At 40.3% G+C, this 18,215-nt stretch overlaps 1 protein-coding gene across 3 annotated transcripts in view; it reads left to right on the forward strand.

The window, feature by feature from the left end:
• Positions 1–18,215, forward strand: part of PLEKHA5 (pleckstrin homology domain containing A5) — a 254,613-nt gene that overhangs the window by 207,655 nt on the left and 28,743 nt on the right. The window contains exons 20-23 of one of the 3 annotated variants that reach the window (XM_030939462.1): positions 9,462–9,563; positions 14,190–14,301; positions 16,711–16,757; positions 17,857–18,045. In XM_030939462.1, the coding sequence (XP_030795322.1) occupies positions 9,462–9,563; positions 14,190–14,301; positions 16,711–16,757; positions 17,857–18,045 (450 nt within the window). The remainder of the gene's footprint in view (positions 1–9,461; positions 9,564–14,189; positions 14,302–16,710; positions 16,758–17,856; positions 18,046–18,215) is intronic. The other 2 variants (XM_030939458.1, XM_030939459.1) reach the window with 2 other exon arrangements.

Here is an 18,215-nt window from a genome sequence, read left to right on the forward strand (position 1 = left end):
ATAAGTGCCCCCTATCAAGCCTGGCTTCTTTTTGTATTTTTAGTAGAGACAGGGTTTCACCATGTTGGCCAGGCTGGTCTCAAACTCCAAGCCTCATGTGATCTGCCCACCTCGGCCTCCCATAGTACTGGGATTACAGGCATGACCCACCATGCCTGGCTAAAGGATTCTTATCGTTTGAGGCCTGACACTTAAATCTTTAATCCCTTTTGAGTTAATTTTTGTATACGGTGAAAGGAACGGGTTGGTTTCATTCTTCTGCATATGGCTAGCCAGCTATTCTAACACCATTTATTGAATAAGAAGATATGAAGCCCTTTCCCCATTGCTTATTTTTGTCAATTTGGTCAAATATCAGATGGCCATAGGTGTGTGGCTTAACTTCTGGGTTTTATATTCTGTTTCCTTGGTCTGCGTATGTTTTTGTACCAGTACCATGATGTTTTAGTCTGTAGCCTTATAGTATAGTTTGAAGTCAAGTAGCGTAATGCCTCTGGCTTTGTTTTTGTTTAGGATTGCTTTGTCTGTTTGCACTCTCGGTTCAATATGAATTTAAGAATTTTTTTTCTGGTTCTGTGAAAAATGATGATAGTTTGATAGGAATGGCATTGAATCCATAGATTGCTTCGGGCAGCATGACCATTTTAACAATATTGATTCTTCTAATCCATGAGCATGGAATGTTTTTCCATTGGTTTGTGTCATCTGTGATTTCTTTCAACAGTATTTTGTAGTTCTTATAAATACCTTTCACCTCCTTAGTTAGATGCATTCCTAGGAATGTGTGTGTGTGTGTGTGTTGTAAACGGGATTGCCTTCTTGATTTGGCTCTCAGCTTGAACATTATTGGTGTATAGAAATGCCAGTGATTTTTGTACATGGATTTTGTGTCCTGAAACTTTCCTGAAGTCATTTATCAGTTGTAGGAGCCTTTTGATAGTGTCTTCAGGGTTTTCTAGGTATAGATCACATCGTCTGTGAAGAGAGGTAATTTGACTTATTTTCCTATTTGGATGCATGCGTTTTACTTCTTCCTCTTGCCTAATTGCTCTGACAGGACTTCCAGTACTACATTGAATAGGAGTGGTGAGAGTGGGCATCCTTGTTTTCTTCCAGCTCTCAAGGGAAATGCTTCCAGTTTTTGCCCGTCTCAGTGTGATGTTGACTGTATATTTGTCATAGATGGCCCTGACTATTTTAGGGCATATTCCTTCAACATGGAATTATTTCTTGAGGGTTTTTGTCATGAAGAAATGCTGGATTTTATCAAAAGCCTTTTCCATGTCTACTGAGATGATCATACATTTTTTGTTTTTTATTCTGTTTATTTAGTGATTCACATTTGTGATTTGCATATGTTGAACCGATCTTGCATCTTAGAAATGAAGCATACTTTATCATGGTGAATTAACTTTTTGATATGCCATTGAATTTGGTTTGCTGGTATTTTGTTGAGGATTTGTACATCTATGTTCATCAGGGATATTGGCCTTTGTTTTCTTTCTTCTTTGTGTCTTTACCAAGTTTTGGTATCAGAGTGATGCTGGCTTCATAGAATGAGTTAGATTAGACCCTCCTTATTTTTTTGGAATAGCTTCAGTAGAATTAATACCAGCTCTTTGTACGTCTGGTAGAAATCAGCTGTGAATCCATCCGATCTTTGGCTTTTTTTGTTTGGCAGGTTTTTTATTACAGATTCAATTTCAGAACTCAATATTGGCCTGTTCAGTGTGTCAGTTTCTTCCTGATTCAATCTTGGGAGATTGTATATTTCCAGGAATTTATCTATTTCGTCTAGATTTTCTAGTTTGTATTCATAGTGGTGTTCATAATCGTCTCTAGGAATCCTTTGTATGTCTGTGGAATCCATTGTAATGTCACCTTGGTTGCTTCTCATTATGCTTATTTGGATCTTCTTTTTTTCTTTATTATTTTAGCTGACAGTCTGTCAATCTTGTTTTTCTTTTCAAAGAATCAACTTTTGGTTTCCCCAGGCTGGGTGTGGTGGCTCACGCTTGTAATCATAGCACTTTGGGAGGCTGAGGTGGGCAGATTACTTGAGCCCAGGAGTTTGGGACCAGCCTAAGCAACGTGGTGAAACTCCTTCTCTAAAAAAAAAAAAAAAAAAAAAAAAAAAACTAGCAGAGCACAGTGGCGTGTGCCTGGAGTGCCAACTACTTGGGAGGCTGAGGCAGCAGAATGACCTGAGCCCAGAGAGGTCCCAGACAGCAAAGTGAGACACCGTCTCAAAAAAACAAAACAAAAGAAAATCCGCAAAAAAGCCAACGAAAGTGTGGCACAATAATATTTATTTAAATCTTCCCCTGTGTGCTAGCCTTTCTGTTTTTATTATATCTAGCATTTTTAACAATAAAAAGCAAGCACTTTCTTTGAGATGAGAAGATCGTTTTGTTTCATAGAAAACAGAGAAGAAACTAAACACGGGAGTTAAAGATTACAAATAGCTAAAACAGAGCATAACTACAATTGTGGTCATAAACTAGAAATGTAAAATACGGATAGCTTTATAATCGTGGCTGACAGTAGAGCCTCACTTTATACAGTTTGAATCGGTTCCCTTTTAAACATCTTTTTAGTGTGTTTCAAGTCAAGGCTAAGTGAAAAAAGAAAAATAAAACGTAAACATCTTCTTAGGTTAAAAACCAGTATGCCAGTATAGTCATTAGATAGTGTAGTAAGAGGGATTTTATTTGAGAAGCAGTTACATGACAAGTGTAAATTCGTAAAAAAAAAAAATTCTTTTAAAAAAATCTCCTCAAATAATTAAGCACATTCTTTAAATGTGAGCCAGGAAATCTCTACATCCTGAAGGTAAAATGAAAAAAATGAATAAATCAGACATAACTTTATTTTGAGTGACTTGAAAAATCAACTACTTCTTTTTTTTTTTTTTTTTTTTTTTTTTTTTTTTTTTTTTTTTGAGACGGAGTCTCGCTCTGTCACCCGGGCTGGAGTGCAGTGGCCAGATCTCAGCTCACTGCAAGCTCCGCCTCCCGGGTTCCCGCCATTCTCCTGCCTCAGCCTCCCGAGTAGCTGGGACTACAGGCGCCGCCACCTCGCCCGGCTAGTTTTTTGTATTTTTAGTAGAGACGGGGTTTCACCGTGTTAGCCAGGATGGTCTCGATCTCCTGACCTCGTGATCCGCCCGTCTCGGCCTCCCAAAGTGCTGGGATTACAGGCTTGAGCCACCGCGCCCGGCCCCGAAAAATCAACTACTTCTAATACCAGTTGGCAGGACTGTTATGGTGGGGTATTCGTGACCAAAAAATTTACATTTTAATTTTTTTGCCTGATCCTTGAAATATACCAGTAAAATTAATTTAAATATCATAAGGCTTTAATTTTCTAAGATATAGTAGTGCACATTAATTTGTAGTATTACTTAAAGTTTGAAAGAGATATTTGAGTTTAAATTAGGAAGTTAATGAATAATTACACTGCATCTATTGCCTCTCCTTCATTTTGATATTAAAAATCTATGTCAATACTTTTCCAAAGTTACAGGTTTTATTTTTTAATGAAAAGTAGAAAAATGAATTGACATTTCTTAAATTAAAACTACGAAACCCTTGGCCGGGCGCGGTGGCTCAAGCCTGTAATCCCAGCACTTTGGGAGGCTGAGACGGGCGGATCACAAGGTCAGATCGAGACCATCCTGGCTAACACTGTGAAACCCCGTCTCTACTAAAAATACAAAAAACTAGCCGGGCGAGGTGGCGGGTGCCTGTAGTCCCAGCTACTCTGGAGACTGAGGCAGGAGAATGGCGTGAACCTGGGAGGCGGAGCTTGCAGTGAGCTGAGATCCGGCCACCGCACTCCAGCCCGGGCGACAGAACAAGACTCCGTCTCAAAAAAAAAAAAAAAAAAACTACGAAACCCTAATTGAGAAGCAAACCAGAGGTAAAACAGTTTATTAGCTCCAAGAATAATAGTAATTATTTTCTTTTTTTTTTTTACTATAGCCACCTATAGTCTTACAATATTTACTTGATTATTAAAAAGAGAGGCAATGTGACAGTAAAATACAGAGAAAACAATTTGAGATTTGTGTCTAATGTATTGTATAACCATTCCCTTGAGTAGACTTTGTTGTAAATTGCCATTGATTTTAGATAAGAAAAGTTTCCCTCATGTTAAAAACTTGGAAATGCATCATTACTTTTGATTTTTTTTTTAATAGAATTTTTTTTGTAGAGATGAGATCTCCCTATGTTGTCCAGGCTGGTCTTGAACTCCTGAGCTCAAAAGTCTCTCCCACCTCGGCCTCCCAAACTGCTGCGATTATAGGTGTAAGCCACCATGCCCGGCCATTAATCCTTTCTTAATAAAGGACATAGTATATATCTGCTATATAGCCATCTAACCAAATATTAAAATCCTTAACTGATTTTTTTGGAAATCTGGAATTTCATTACATTTAAGTATTTAGACCTACTTCACTTTCTCCCCCACACAGTGGCCAAGTGTTGTCTCAGTACAGACTATACAGAAATAAGCACTATTAAAATTTATTTGTTCCATATCCTAAACTTAGACAATTTTTAAAAAAAAATATTGGCCAGGCGTGCTGGCTCCTACGTATAATCCCAGCACTTTGGGAGGCTGAGGCGGGAAGATTGCTTTAGCCTAGGGGTTCAAGACCAGCCTGGACAACATAGTGAGACCTTGAGTTTACAAAATATTAAAAAACAATACCCCAGCATGGTGACATGCACCTGTACTACTCGGGAGGCCAAGGTGGGAGGATTGCTTGAGCCCAGGGAGTTGAGGCTGCAGTGAGCTAAGATCACACCACTGCACTCCAGCCCAGGTGACAGTGTGAGAAAAAAGTCTGGCCTGGCACAGAGGCTCACACCTGTAATCCCAGTTCTTTGGAAAGATTGCTTGAGCCCAGGAGTTCAAGACCAGTCTGAGCAACATGGTGAAACCCCAAATTAAAAAATTATCTGGGCATGGTGGTGTAAACCTGTAGTCCTAGCTACTTGGGAGGCTGAGGCAGGAGGATCACTTGAGCCCAGGAGTTCAAGGCTGCAGTGAATTATGATCATGCCACTGCACTCTAGCCTGGGCAGCAGAGCAAAACCCTGTCTCTAGAAAACTCTGCAGCAATCCCTCCTCCACCCCAACTCACACACTTTTGTTTTCTTTTCTTGGAATATAACATGTTCTCAGAAAAGCACACTGTTTAGGAGTGTAGCCAACATCTATATCGAGACGTTGAATTTTACTAGCATGCCAGCGACTCCTCTCCAAAAAGGAACACTACCGGACTTTTTTCTTTTCTTCTTTCTTTTCCTTAATTTTTTTTTTAATTGTTTTAGAGACAGGGTATTGCTACATTGCCCAGATGGGAGTGCAGTGGCTCTTCACGGGTGCGATCATAGCACACTGCAGCCTCCAATTCTTAGCCTCAAGTGATCCTACCCCTGCCCAGTCTCCTGAGTAGCTATAGTGTAGCACCTGACATTTAAACTATAGATGAGTTTTGCCTATTTTTGAACTTTTTTTTTTGGAGACAAAGTCTCTCACACAGGCTGGAGTACAATGGCACAATCTTGGCTCACTGCAACCTCCACCTCCTGGCTCAAGTGATCCTCTCACCTCAGCGTCCCAAGTAACTGGGACTACAGACATGCACCACCATACCTAGCTAATTTCTGTATACTTTGCAGAGATGGGATTTTACCATGTTACCCAGGCTGGTCTCAGATTCCTGGGCTCAAGTGATCTACCCACTTCGGCCTCCTAAAGTTCTGGGATTATAGGCATGAGCCACTGCACTCAGCCTTGAACTTTATATGAAGTGTAACCATATACTCTTTGCCTGGCTTTCTTTAACTTATGAGGTTCATCTATATAGTTCCAGATTGAAAGAGTTCATTCAGGCCGGGCACGGTGGCTCAGGCCTGTAATCCCAGCACTTTGGGAGACTGGAGTGGGCAGATCATCTGAGGTCAGGAGTTCAAGACCAGCCTGACCAACATGGAGAAACCCTGTCTATACTAAAAATACAAAAATTAGCCGGGCGTGGTGGCACATGCCTGTAATCCCAGCTACTGGGGAGCCTGAGGCAGGAGAGTCGCTTGAACCTGGGAGGCAGAGGTTGCGGTGAGCCTAGGTCGCACCATTACACTCCAGTCTAGGCAAGAAGAGTGAAACTCGGTCTCAAAAAAAATAAGAAGGCTGGCTGCGGGTGGCTCATGGCTGTACTCCCAGCACTTTGGGAGGCTGAAGTGTGCAGATCATGAGGTCAAGAGATCGCGACCATCCTGGCTAACACGGTGAAACCGCGGCTCTACTAAAAATACAAAAAATTATCCAGGCGTAGTGGTGCGCACCTGTAGTCCTGAGTATCCCAGCTACTTGGAAGGCCAATGCAGAAGAATCACTTGAACCCGGGAGGCAGAGGTTGCAGTGAGCCAAGATCGTGCCACTGCACTCCAGCCTAGGTGACAGCACAAGACTCTGTCTCAAAAAAAAAGTTCATTCATTCTCTTTTTTTGTTTGTTTGTTTGTTTGAAACGGAGTCTCACGCTGTCGCCCCAGCTGGAGTGCGGTGGCACCATCTCGGCTCACTGCAACCTCCACCTCCAGGGTTCAAGCGATTCTCCTGCCTCAGCCTCCCAAGTAACTGGGACTACAGGTGCCCACCACCACGCCCAGATAATTTTTTTGTATTTTTAGTAGAGATGGGGTTTCACTATGTTTAACAGGCTGGTCTTGACCACCTGACCTCATGATCCTCCTGCCTCAGCATCCCAAAATGCTGAGATTACAAGCGTGAGCCACTCACCCAGCCTTCATTTATTCTTTTAACTGTATGGCCTGGCATTCTCTACTTTTTATTGAAAGCACTATTTTTGGCAAGTACTTGGGATTTTAAGGTAATTGTATATTTGGAAATTATTAGCCCTTTTAAATTATCTTGCTATATTAGCTTCTTGATCAAAAATAAGTAAGGTCACATTTAAAGATTATTAGCATGATATTCATATAATCTAGTAAATTCTTTAGTGAAATACCAGATTTTGGGAGGAAATGTGTTGTGCCATTGCTGCCCTTTGCTTGCTGTCCTCTGTTGTCTTGTGTTCCTACCCACCTGGTAATCATGTTTGAGGAGCTGAGGTAAAGACAGAAACAGGTAGGCCTAGCAGGATCATAGGACTTAAACCAGTTCAGTGGCAGGATCTCCAGGTTAGGAAAATTGAAAGTATACTGTGCCACTTCACTTCTAAAATATTGATAAAGTAATGTCTAGCTCTCAAATCTGTATTTTTCATGTTTCTTTAAGAAAGAGAAGGATTCCTACCATCCTGAAATGTTCTTATGCTTAAATGCCTCTGCGGTGCAGTTAAGCCTGCCCTAAACTCTGGCATTTCCACAAGGGAGGTTAGGTGTTAGCCTGTAATACCCTCTTAGCCACTGGGCTGTCATTGGATCCATTGTCTTTATATATCCTCCCTAAAGCCATCAAAGACCCACTATTTAAATTTGCAGTTTTTGTAGTGCACGCAAATTAAAACATGGCTAGAATTAATTTTTGTTAAAGGAAATTAATTTTCATATTTATTCATGTAAAAAGAATTTGCTGACCAGGTGTGGTGGATCACACCTGTAATCTCAGCACTTTGACAAGCCAAGGCTGGTGGAATCACTTGAGCCCAGCAGTTAGAGACCAACCTGGGCAACATGGCAAAATCCTGTCTCTACCAAAATACGTATATATGTGTGTGTGTGTGTGTGTGTGTGTGTGTATGTGTGTGTGTGTATATATATGTGTATATACACAAAATATTATGTATGGGGTGTGTGTGTGTGTCTGTGTGTATACACACACACATACATACATACACAAAATATTAGCGGGGCATAGGGGTGGTGGCACACATCTGTTTTCCCAGTACATTTTGAATAATTTTTCTTTGCCTAAGATTTTTTTTTAATTTTAAAAAAACGACTGGCAAGATAGCTTCATTTTTTTTTTCTTTTCTTTTCTTTTCTTTTTGGAGACGTGGTCTTCATCTGTCACCTAGGCTGGAGTGCAGTGGCACAATTTTGGCTTACTGCAACCTCGGCCTCCTGGGCTCAAGCGATCCTCCCACCTCAGGCCTACCCCAGGTAGCTGGGACCACAGGCAAGCACCACCACACCTGGAAAATTTTTGTATTTTTTCGTAGAGATGGGGTCTCTCTATGTTGCCCAGGCTGGTCTCAAACTCCTGGGCTCAAGTGATCCACCTGCCTCAATCTCCCAAAGTGCTGGGATTACATGTAGGAGCTGCCGCACCCAGCCAATCACTTAAATTTCCTAAAGTTATTTTAAGCTAGTTACAGAATATACAAAATAAAATAGCTCTTTTTTTCCCCTTTTACTTTATTTATTTATTTATTCAGTCAGAGTCTCGCACTGTCACCCAGGGTGGAGTGCAATGGCGCCATCTCAGCTCACTACAACCTCCGCCTCCCATGTTCAAACAGTTCTCCTGCCTCAGCCTCCCAAGCAGCTGGGATTACAGGCTAATTTTTTTTTGTATTTTTAGTAGAGACAGAGTTTCATTATGTTGGTCAGGTGGTTTCAAACTCCTGACCTCATGATCTGCCCGCCTCAGCCTCCCAAGGCGCAATCTCGGCTCACTGCAACCTCTGCTTCCTGGGTTCAAGCGATTCTCCCTCCTCAGCCTCCCAAGTAGCTAGGACCACAAGCACAAGTCATTGGGCCCAGCTAATTTTTGTGTTTTCAGTAGAGACAGGGTTTCACCATGTTGGCCAGGGTGTTCTCGAACTACTGAGCTCAAGTGATCTGCCTCCGTCAGCCTCCCAAAGTGCTGAGGTTACAGATGTGAGCCACTGCCCCCGGCAGATGATGTATTTTTAAGCACCTCTAGAATTATTCTATATTCAACAAATGACAAGCTGTTAAAGACCAAACATCAAAGTCTTCTCTGTGATATTATGGTTTGGGGGTGATTTTTTTCCAAAGGAGAAAAGTACAGATGGATAATAGTGTCTGTATTGAGTCTTCACAAATGAGATTCACTGAATTGTTTAAATAGCTAGCTAAATTCATTTGTTTTACTGTATTACTATAAGCTTATTGTAAGTAAAGTCATGTCAAGCCTCTGATGTTATTGAAATTCCAGTATGCTAAAATACAAAGTATTTTCATTGATGGAGAACTTTTAATGAAGACAGATAAGAAAATGTTTTATTTATGCCACTTCTGCATTTTAGGAAATAAACAGCAGCACAATAATACTTAGGTTGCTTAGTAAATTTTTGGTGAATTGAGTTTTAAAAAGGGACAAAAATGGTTATAAAAATTCCTGTTTTGCTAAGTAAAAAACTATGCAACTTTCTAAAATCTAGAAAGTTACAATTGGAGTGATAACACCGTAAAAGCACATTTTCCCTGTTAAAGTAATTAACACTTTTTGGTTTTAGGAATTGGAACGAGCATGGAGAGAATATGATAAGTTAGAATACGATGTAACTGTTACCAGGAACCAGATGCAAGAGCAGCTAGATCACCTTGGTGAAGTTCAGGTACAGAAATATAATATTCTTTATATTGTTTTAACTGTTTTTACTGGTACTGTACAATCCACCTTGTTAGATTTATGCATACCCTTAACAGTTTTTACATTATTGGCTACCTGAGACCTAGATTTGAATACTTTTAATGACAGGAATCTTACTATCTCACAAAGTAGACCATCCCCACTTGTTTAAGAGTTCTTTGTTCTGTTGGGCACATGATGAGCCCTGGAGTGCTCTGTGCTCCTAGCAGTCTCAGCTCTGCAGTTCCTAAAAACATGGTTTCATATCCTTTTACAAGTCCATCTGTGTCACTTGGTATTGAGATGTTGAATTATATGGATTTATCAAATAATGAATATTTTGTTTATATATATATGTTTTTGTTTTTGTTTTTGTTTTTGTTTTTTGAGACGGAGTTTTGCTCTTGTTGCCCAGGCTGGAGAGCAGTGGCGCGATCTCGGCTCACTGCAACCTCTGCCTCCCGGGTTCAAGCGATTCTCCTACCTCAGCCTCCCAAGTAGCTGGGATCACAGGCATGTACCACCAAGCCCAGCTAATTTTGTATTTCTTTTTTTTTAGTAGAGATGGGGTTTCTCTATGTTGGTCAGGCTGGTCTCAAACTCCGGACCTCAGGTGATCCACCTGCCTCGGCCTCCCAAAGTGCTGGGATTACAGGCTTGAGCCACTGCGCCTAGCCATTATTTCATCCTTTTAATAAAATTATTCTAATCCTTTCTATATTAAATGTCTCTCATTTTGTGAAATTACATTTGGCCTGTTGACTTCACTGACATATTATTAGAATAGGGGAAGATACAGCACCATTTGCTATAAAGAATCTAGTTAGGCCGGGCGCGGTGGCTCAAGCCTGTAATCCCAGCACTTTGGGAGGCCGAGACGGGCGGATCACGAGGTCAGGAGATCGAGACCATCCTGGCTAACACGGTGAAACCCCGTCTCTACTAAAAATACAAAAAATTAGCCGGGCGAGGTGGCGGGCGCCTGTGGTCCCAGCTACTCGGGAGGCTGAGGCAGGAGAATGGCGTGAACCCGGGAGGCGGAGCTTGCAGTGAGCTGAGATCTGGCCACTGCACTCCAGCCTGGGCGACAGAGCAAGACTCCGTCTCAAAAAAAAAAAAAAAAAAAAAAAAAAAAAGAATCTAGTTAATAAGCAAATAGATCTGACACCTAGTTCCAAGGGTTAGTTTTCTTATCTATGAAATAGAAATAATAATACTTGGCCGGGCATGGTGGCTCACACCTATAGTCCCAGCACTTTCGGAGGCTGAGGTAGGTGGATCACCTGAGGTCAGGAGTTCGAGACCAGCCTGGCCAACATGGCGAAACCTTGTCTCTACTATAAATACAAAAATTAGGTGTAGTGGCAGGCATCTGTAATCCCAGCTACTTGAGAGGCTGAGGCAGGAGAATCACTTGAACCCAGGAGGGGGAGGTTGCAGTGAGCTGAGATCCCATGACTGCACTCCAGCCTGGGCGACAGAGCGAGACTCCGTCTCAAAAAAAAAAAAAAAAAAGAAATTAAAAAAAAATAAAAGAACTAAAAGTCATACTCTATGAATGGTGACATTGCATATACAGCCTTAGACCAGTTACATAACAACTCTGGGTCTCAGTTTCCGCAACTATAAAATAAACTAGTACCTACTCCTACCAGGTTATTATGAGGATAAATATGTTTATATTTTTGCAGCATGTAGAATGAAACCAGGCATATAAAGCACACTATATAAGTGTTTGTTAAATAAATAAGGAAACATAATGCAAAACTATAGTGTTAAACATGGTACAGGAAAAAAATAGACCAATGGAACAGAATAGAGAGTTTAACAGCAGACCATGAATATCCACAAAGCAGAGAGAGAAAGAGAGGGAATTGTTGAACAACATTTGGCTTTATCAAAGTTAAAGATTTACCCTCAATGAAGGCAACATAGACAAAGTAAAAAGATGACCTACTGGGAGGATGTATGTTTGACCTAAGAAATTCAACAAGGGGGCCGGGCGCGGTGGCTCAAGTCTGTAATCCCAGCACTTTGGGAGGCCGAGACGGGCGGATCACGAGGTCAGGAGATCAAGACCATCCTGGCTAACACGGTGAAACCCCGTCTCTACTAAAAAAATACAAAAATCTAGCCGGGCGAGGTGGGGGCGCCTGTAGTCCCAGCTACTAGGAAGGCTGAGGCGGGAGAATGGCGTAAACCCGGGAGGCGGAGCTTGCAGTGAGCTGAGATCCGGCCACTGCACTTCAGCCTGGGTGACAGAGCCAGACTCCGTCTCAAAAAAAAAAAAAAAAGAAAGAAATTCAACAAGGGATAACCATCTCGATTTGCAAGGAAGTTTTTTTTTTTTTTTTTTTTTGATTTGGAGAAATAGTCCATTAGAAAAAGATACAAAGAACATGAGTAACTAATCATACGAAAACTCAAATTACTAACAAGTGTTTGAAAAATAGTTCAAAGTTGGCCAGGCACAGTGGTGTATGCCTGAAATCCCAGCACTTTGGGAGTCCAAGTCAGACAGATCACTTGAGGTCAGGAGTTCGAGACCAGCCTGGCCAACATGACTAAACCTCATCTCTACTAAAATACAAAAAAAAATAGCTGGGCATGGTGTCACACACCTGTAATTCTAGCTACTTGGGAGGCTGAGGCAGGATTACTTGAACCCGGGAGGCAGAGGTTGCAATGATCATATATCTTTTAAATTTTATAAAAGTAATACATGTTGTATATAGATGTGCAAGGATTTGTTATTTATAGTGATCTTCCCATCCTCTGTGTCAGTATTGACATCTCTGGGCTGTCGTTGTGTTTGGCTCTTATGTGGGTACTTTCTTTTTTTTTGCTTTTTGATGCTTCCAGGCTGTAGCTTGGAAAACTAGGTAACTTAGGTTATGTAGTGCCTTTTTGAAGCAGCATTAGTCCATAGTCTTTAGGCTTATAGAATTTTTTGCTTGAGTTTTTTCTTTTTCATTTTCTTTTAATTTTTTTAATCTTTTGATCAACTCCCAAGTGCTTGGAAGACTTTGAAAACATATTTCTTTTTTTCCCCCCTGTGACAGAGTCTCGCTCTGTCACCTAGGCTGGAGGACAGTGGCACAATCTTAGCTCATTGCAACCTCTTCCCCCAGGCTCAAGTGATTCTCTCACCTCAGCCTCCCAAGTAGCTGGGACGACAGACGTACACCACCCCGCCCAGCTAAATTTTTGTATTTTTGGTAGAGATGGGGTTTTTCTGTGTTGCCCAGGGAGGTCTTGGACTCCCGAGCTCAAGCAATCCGCCCACCTCAACCTCCCAAAGTGCTGGGATTATAGATGTGAGCCACTGTGCCTGGCTGAAAACATATTTCTACCCCTTAGAGGACTTTTATAGCATATTGATGCAATACTGATTATATCCTAGTATCTATACTCATTAATAACTGATACTCAGTGAAAAAATACTGTTCTAGGCAATGTGACAGTTTTTGTATGTCATTGCCTATTTTTAAAAATAAAGTTAAATTCCTAGAATAGTGTTTATTATTATCCAGAATGGTGTTATTATTACCCAATTTATGAATAAGAGTCATAGAATTCTAACAGAATCTCAGAGAAAACCAATGTAATCTTATTTTGTTTTCAGTTAGTTACTGTATTTAACCTGAGGGCATGATATGGAATATTGAAAGAAAATTGGCCGGGTGTGGTAGTTCATGCCTGTAATCCCAGCACTTTGGGAGGCCGAGGTGAGCAGATCACCTGAGGTCAGGAGTTCGAGACCAGCCTGGCCAACATGGTGAAACCCCGTCTCTACTAAAAATACAAAATTAGCCGGGTGTGGTGGCGCATGTCTGTAATCCCAGCTACTCAGGAGACTGAGGTGGGGCAATCACTTGAGCCCGGGAGGTGGAGGTTGCAGTGAACTGAGATTGTGCCATTGCACAAAAATACAAAAATTATGGCATTCGCCTCTAATCGCAGCTACTCAGGAGGCTGAGGCAGCAGAATCACTTGCGCCCAGGAGGCAGAGGCTGCAGTGAACTGAGAGCTTGCCACTGCACTCCAGCCTGGGCGACAGAGCAAGACTCCGTCTCAAAAAAAACAAATACATTTAAACTCTGTCAGTCAAAACTCATCTTGATATGTTTTGTTAGTTGTCCCTTTGTTGTTGTTTTTATGTTCTAGAACCTAGGAAGTTAGTATACCTTCCATTTCTCACCCGTTCCCCAATGCCCCGCCATGTCTCCCCCTCCCAGAAATTATTTTTTCTTTTGGGGTTTGTTTCTGCTCTGTTTCCATTCTCTCTGTTTTTATTTTCCATTTTTGGTCCCTTTTAATCAAGATGCCTTCCTGGGATCGTAAATAATGCAAGACAAAGCTTATTGGAAAGATTTAAAATAGTGTATTTAAGTATGAAAATTAAATATTTTTCTTTCTCTGCTCAGTCTTTTATATTTGCCACTGGAATTGCAAAATTGGGAGAGTCACATCAATCATATTAAATATTCATAACACTTAATTCACTGCAATTTGCATTTTTAAAATAGAATTTATATAATTAATATATAATCATTTAACTTCAGTAAATGATTTTTTTTCTTATATATGGTCTATCCATTTTTACTGATAGACGGAATCAGCAGGAATTCAGCGTGCACAGATTCAGAAAGAACTTTGGCGAATTCAAGATGTCATGGAAGGGCTGAGTAAACACAAGCAGCAAAGAGGTACTACAGAAATAGGTAAATTAGGTTTGCATTTTATTTTGTGACTGACCACAGTGTTACAGTCATGCGTCAGTTGGTGACAGATTAGGTTCTGAGAAATGCATTATTAAGTGATTGTGTTGTGCAATCAGAGTGTACTGAAACAAACCTAGTTGTATGGCCTACTATGCACCTAGGCTATGTGATATAGCTTATTGCTCCCAGGTTGCAAACCTGCACAGCATGTGACTGTGCTGAATACTGTAGACAGTTGTAACACAATGTTATTTGTATATCCAAACAGGAAAGGTAATGTGTTATACTATGACATGAGGGCAACAACTAGGCAATAGATATTTCTCACCTCTGACTGGGTGCAGTGGCTCATGCCTGTAATGCCATCATTTTGGGAGGCTGAGGTGGGCAGATCACCTGAGGTCAGGAGTTCAAGACCAGCTTGGCCAACATGGTGAGACCCTGTCTCTACTAAAAATACAAAAAAAATTAGCCAGGCATGGTGGCGCATGTCTATAGTCCCAAATACTCAGAAAGCTTAGATAGGAGAATCACTTGAACCCGGGAGGTGGAGGTTGCAGTGAGCCAAGATCATGCCACTTTATTCCAGCATGGGCAACAGAGGGAGACTGTCTCAAAAAAAAAAAAAAAAAAAAAAGAGATATTTCTCAGTTGCATTATAATCATATGGGACCACTGTCGTATATGTAGTCTGTTGCTGACCAAAACATTGGTATGTGGCACATGACTGAATGTCTAAATGGAATGATACATATAATTCAGTTTCTTTTGTTATTTTAATGCATTTTTCTGAACAGGCACTCTTATCAGAGCACAGATTTATAAAGTAAAAAGCGAAAGCTCTATCAACCACACCTAAACAAAACTAATTACTGTCTTGTGTGTATAATTATTAATACCCACAATGTTTACACTTTAGAAGTTTTATCCCCACAAGAACTGGGATCTTCCTATATCCGTTTTTCAATAATTTGCTTTTTTCTCCATAACGATACAGTATAATATAAGAATCCATTGTATAAGGGAACTGTAATTTATTTATCCATTTCCATATTGATGGATAATGTATGTTGTTTTCAGAGTTTTTTATTTTTGCTGTCATAAGCCATGCCGTAATGAACATTATTAATATATACAACTAAACACCTATGTTAGTGCTTAATAGATTTCAAAAGGTGAGAAATAAGCGCACATTTTCCATTTTGATAGCTGCAGCCAAATTGCCCTCCTGAAGGATTAAATTATGTTAATACCAGTAATGTCTGAGAAAACCCACTTGCCCATACTTTTGTTTAAATATTTGTTGCTTTCTTAATGTAATTGGTTTCCAATTCTGAAAACAATAAGTGAATGATTAGAAACTGAAGACTTCATTTAAAATATGTGAAATGGGCCAGGCGCAATGGCTCATGCCTGTAATCCCAGCACTTTGGGAGGCCGAGGCAGGTGGATCACTTGAGGTCAGGAGTTCAAGACCAGCCTGGCCAACATGACAAAACCCTGACTCTACTAAAAAAAAAAAAAAAAAAAAAATTGGCCAGATGTGGTGGTACACACCTGTTGCCCCAGCTACTTGGAAGGCTGAGACAGGAGAATCACTTGAACCTGGGAAGTGGAGGTTGCAGTAAGCTGAGGTCATGCCACTGCACTCCAACCTGGGCAACAGAGTGAAAAACAATTTAAAAAAAAAAGGCCTGGTGTGGTGGCTCACGCCTCTAATCCCAGTACTTTGGGAGGCAGAGACAGGTGGATCATGAGGTCAAGAGTTCAAGACCAGCCTGGTCAATGTGGTGAAACCCCATCTCTACTAAAAATACAAAAATTAGCCAGGCATGGTGGCGTGCACCTATAGTCCCAGCTACTCGGGAGGCTGAGACACAAGAACCACTTGAACCTGTCAGGCAGAGGTTGCAGTGAGCCGAGATCTTGCCACTGCACTCTAGCCTGGGCGACAGAACAAGACTCTGTCTCAAATAAATAAATAAATAAATAAGAATAAAAATAAATTAAAAAAAATAAAATACATGAAATGAAGTTGTTCTTTTTTTGGCTGGGCGTGGTGGCTCATGCCTGTAATCCCAGCACTTTCAGAGGCCGAGGCAGGTGAATCACTTAAGGTCAGGAGTTCAAGACCAGCCTGACCAACATGGTGAAACCCCATCTCTACTAAAAATAAAAAAATTAGTTGGGCGTGGTGGTGCACACCTGTAGTCCCAGCTACAAGAGGCTGAGGCACAAGAATTGCTTGAACCTAGGAGGCGGAGGTTGCAGTGAGCCAAGATCACGCCACTACGCTCTAACTTGGGCAACAGGACAAGACTTCATTTCAAAACAGCAAAAGAAATTGTTCTTTCTTCTATAGTATTAGAAAGATATGTTTAATATAGTTACGTTTTCTAATATTTCTAGGTATGGTAGGATCAAAGCCTTTCTCAACAGTTAAGTACAAAAGTGAGGTAAGTTTGGATTGTTTTTCTAATTATAAATTACTTTTAATGCTTAAGACATGAACTAGAAGTAATTGTCTAATCTTAATAACAAAAATATTTTTTAAATATATTGAACAGATATTGTTTTAATCTTGAAATTTTATTGAATCAGTAATTTGGTGCTTCTAATACATAATTTTTCTTCCCTTTTTAATGCAAAAAAATGGAATCTCTGCTTTTTATCTATGTTAGAATTTTAACATTGTCATACTTTTTCTAATCTAAGTAATGTTTGAATACTTAACATTGTTTCTTATACTATGTAAAATTTATAGGATGATTGATAGATAAGTTGGCTGTGTGTCATGCATAGCATAAAGAAATTATAACTACAAAGAGATACTGTCAACCTAACCAAAAGAGTCTATTATTTTGAATTTTGTATAAAAGCCAGTCAAAGAGATAACTTTTTTTTTCCTCTCTTAAAAACTGGGGGGCCAGATACAGTGGTTCATGCCTGTAATCCCAGCACCTTAGGAGGCCAAGGCAGGAGGATGTCTTGAGTCCAGGAGTTTGAGACCAGCCTGGTAAACATAGCAAGACCCCCGTCTCTATAAAACATTAAAAAATTAGCCAGACATGGTGTGCCTGTTGGTCCCAGCTACTTGGGAAGCTGAGCTAGGAGGGTTCCTTGAGCCCAGGAGTTCAAGGGTGCAATGAGCTATATATGATCAAATCACTGCAATATAGCGAGACCCCATCTCTACCAAATAAATAAATAGATAAATGGTGAATATATAGGAATAGGATTTTAAAATCAGTTCTTTCCTTCTAGTTTTAAAATGAAACCCAGTAGTTTTAAATAGTAATCTCTTTCAATGTTGAGCTTCAGTGTGAAGCTAACCTATATGTTACAGGAAAGAATCAGATGTAATTACATGTTAAATTCCAATTATTGGCTATGATAAAAATTTTTGATTTTACTTTTCATTATTAGACTTTTGGCTTGGCAGTGTCCCTTTTAGTATCTTAAAGTAAATTTAAGTTAATATACCATTGCAAAGAATTTAGATATGTTTAATTCAATCTGCTTATCTAAATAAGGTGACTGTTCTACAATCTTTAGGAAGAGGAAGTAGTCCCACCTCGTCCTCCACTTCCTCGGTCCTATGACTTTACAGAGCAGCCTCCCATAATCCCCCCTCTGCCCAGTGATAGCAGCTCCTTGCTCTGTTATAGCAGGGGCCCAGTTCATCTGCCTGAAGAAAAGAAGATGTATCAAGTTCAAGGATATCCAAGAAATGGATCTCACTGTGTAAGTGGCTGAAATAGCCACAGAATAATCAATCATACCTGTCCTCTCATTTTTGAAAATTAATTTATTTTCCATTCAAACGTTTTTTATTATAACCTTTATAACCTCATTTTTAGCCAGCAGTTTTTGATTTATATGTAACTTCATCATTTGTGTCTTTCCTGTTTTGG

Source organism: Rhinopithecus roxellana, chromosome 10, assembly GCF_007565055.1.
Source record: "Rhinopithecus roxellana isolate Shanxi Qingling chromosome 10, ASM756505v1, whole genome shotgun sequence".
Taxonomy (NCBI): Eukaryota; Metazoa; Chordata; class Mammalia; order Primates; family Cercopithecidae; genus Rhinopithecus; species Rhinopithecus roxellana.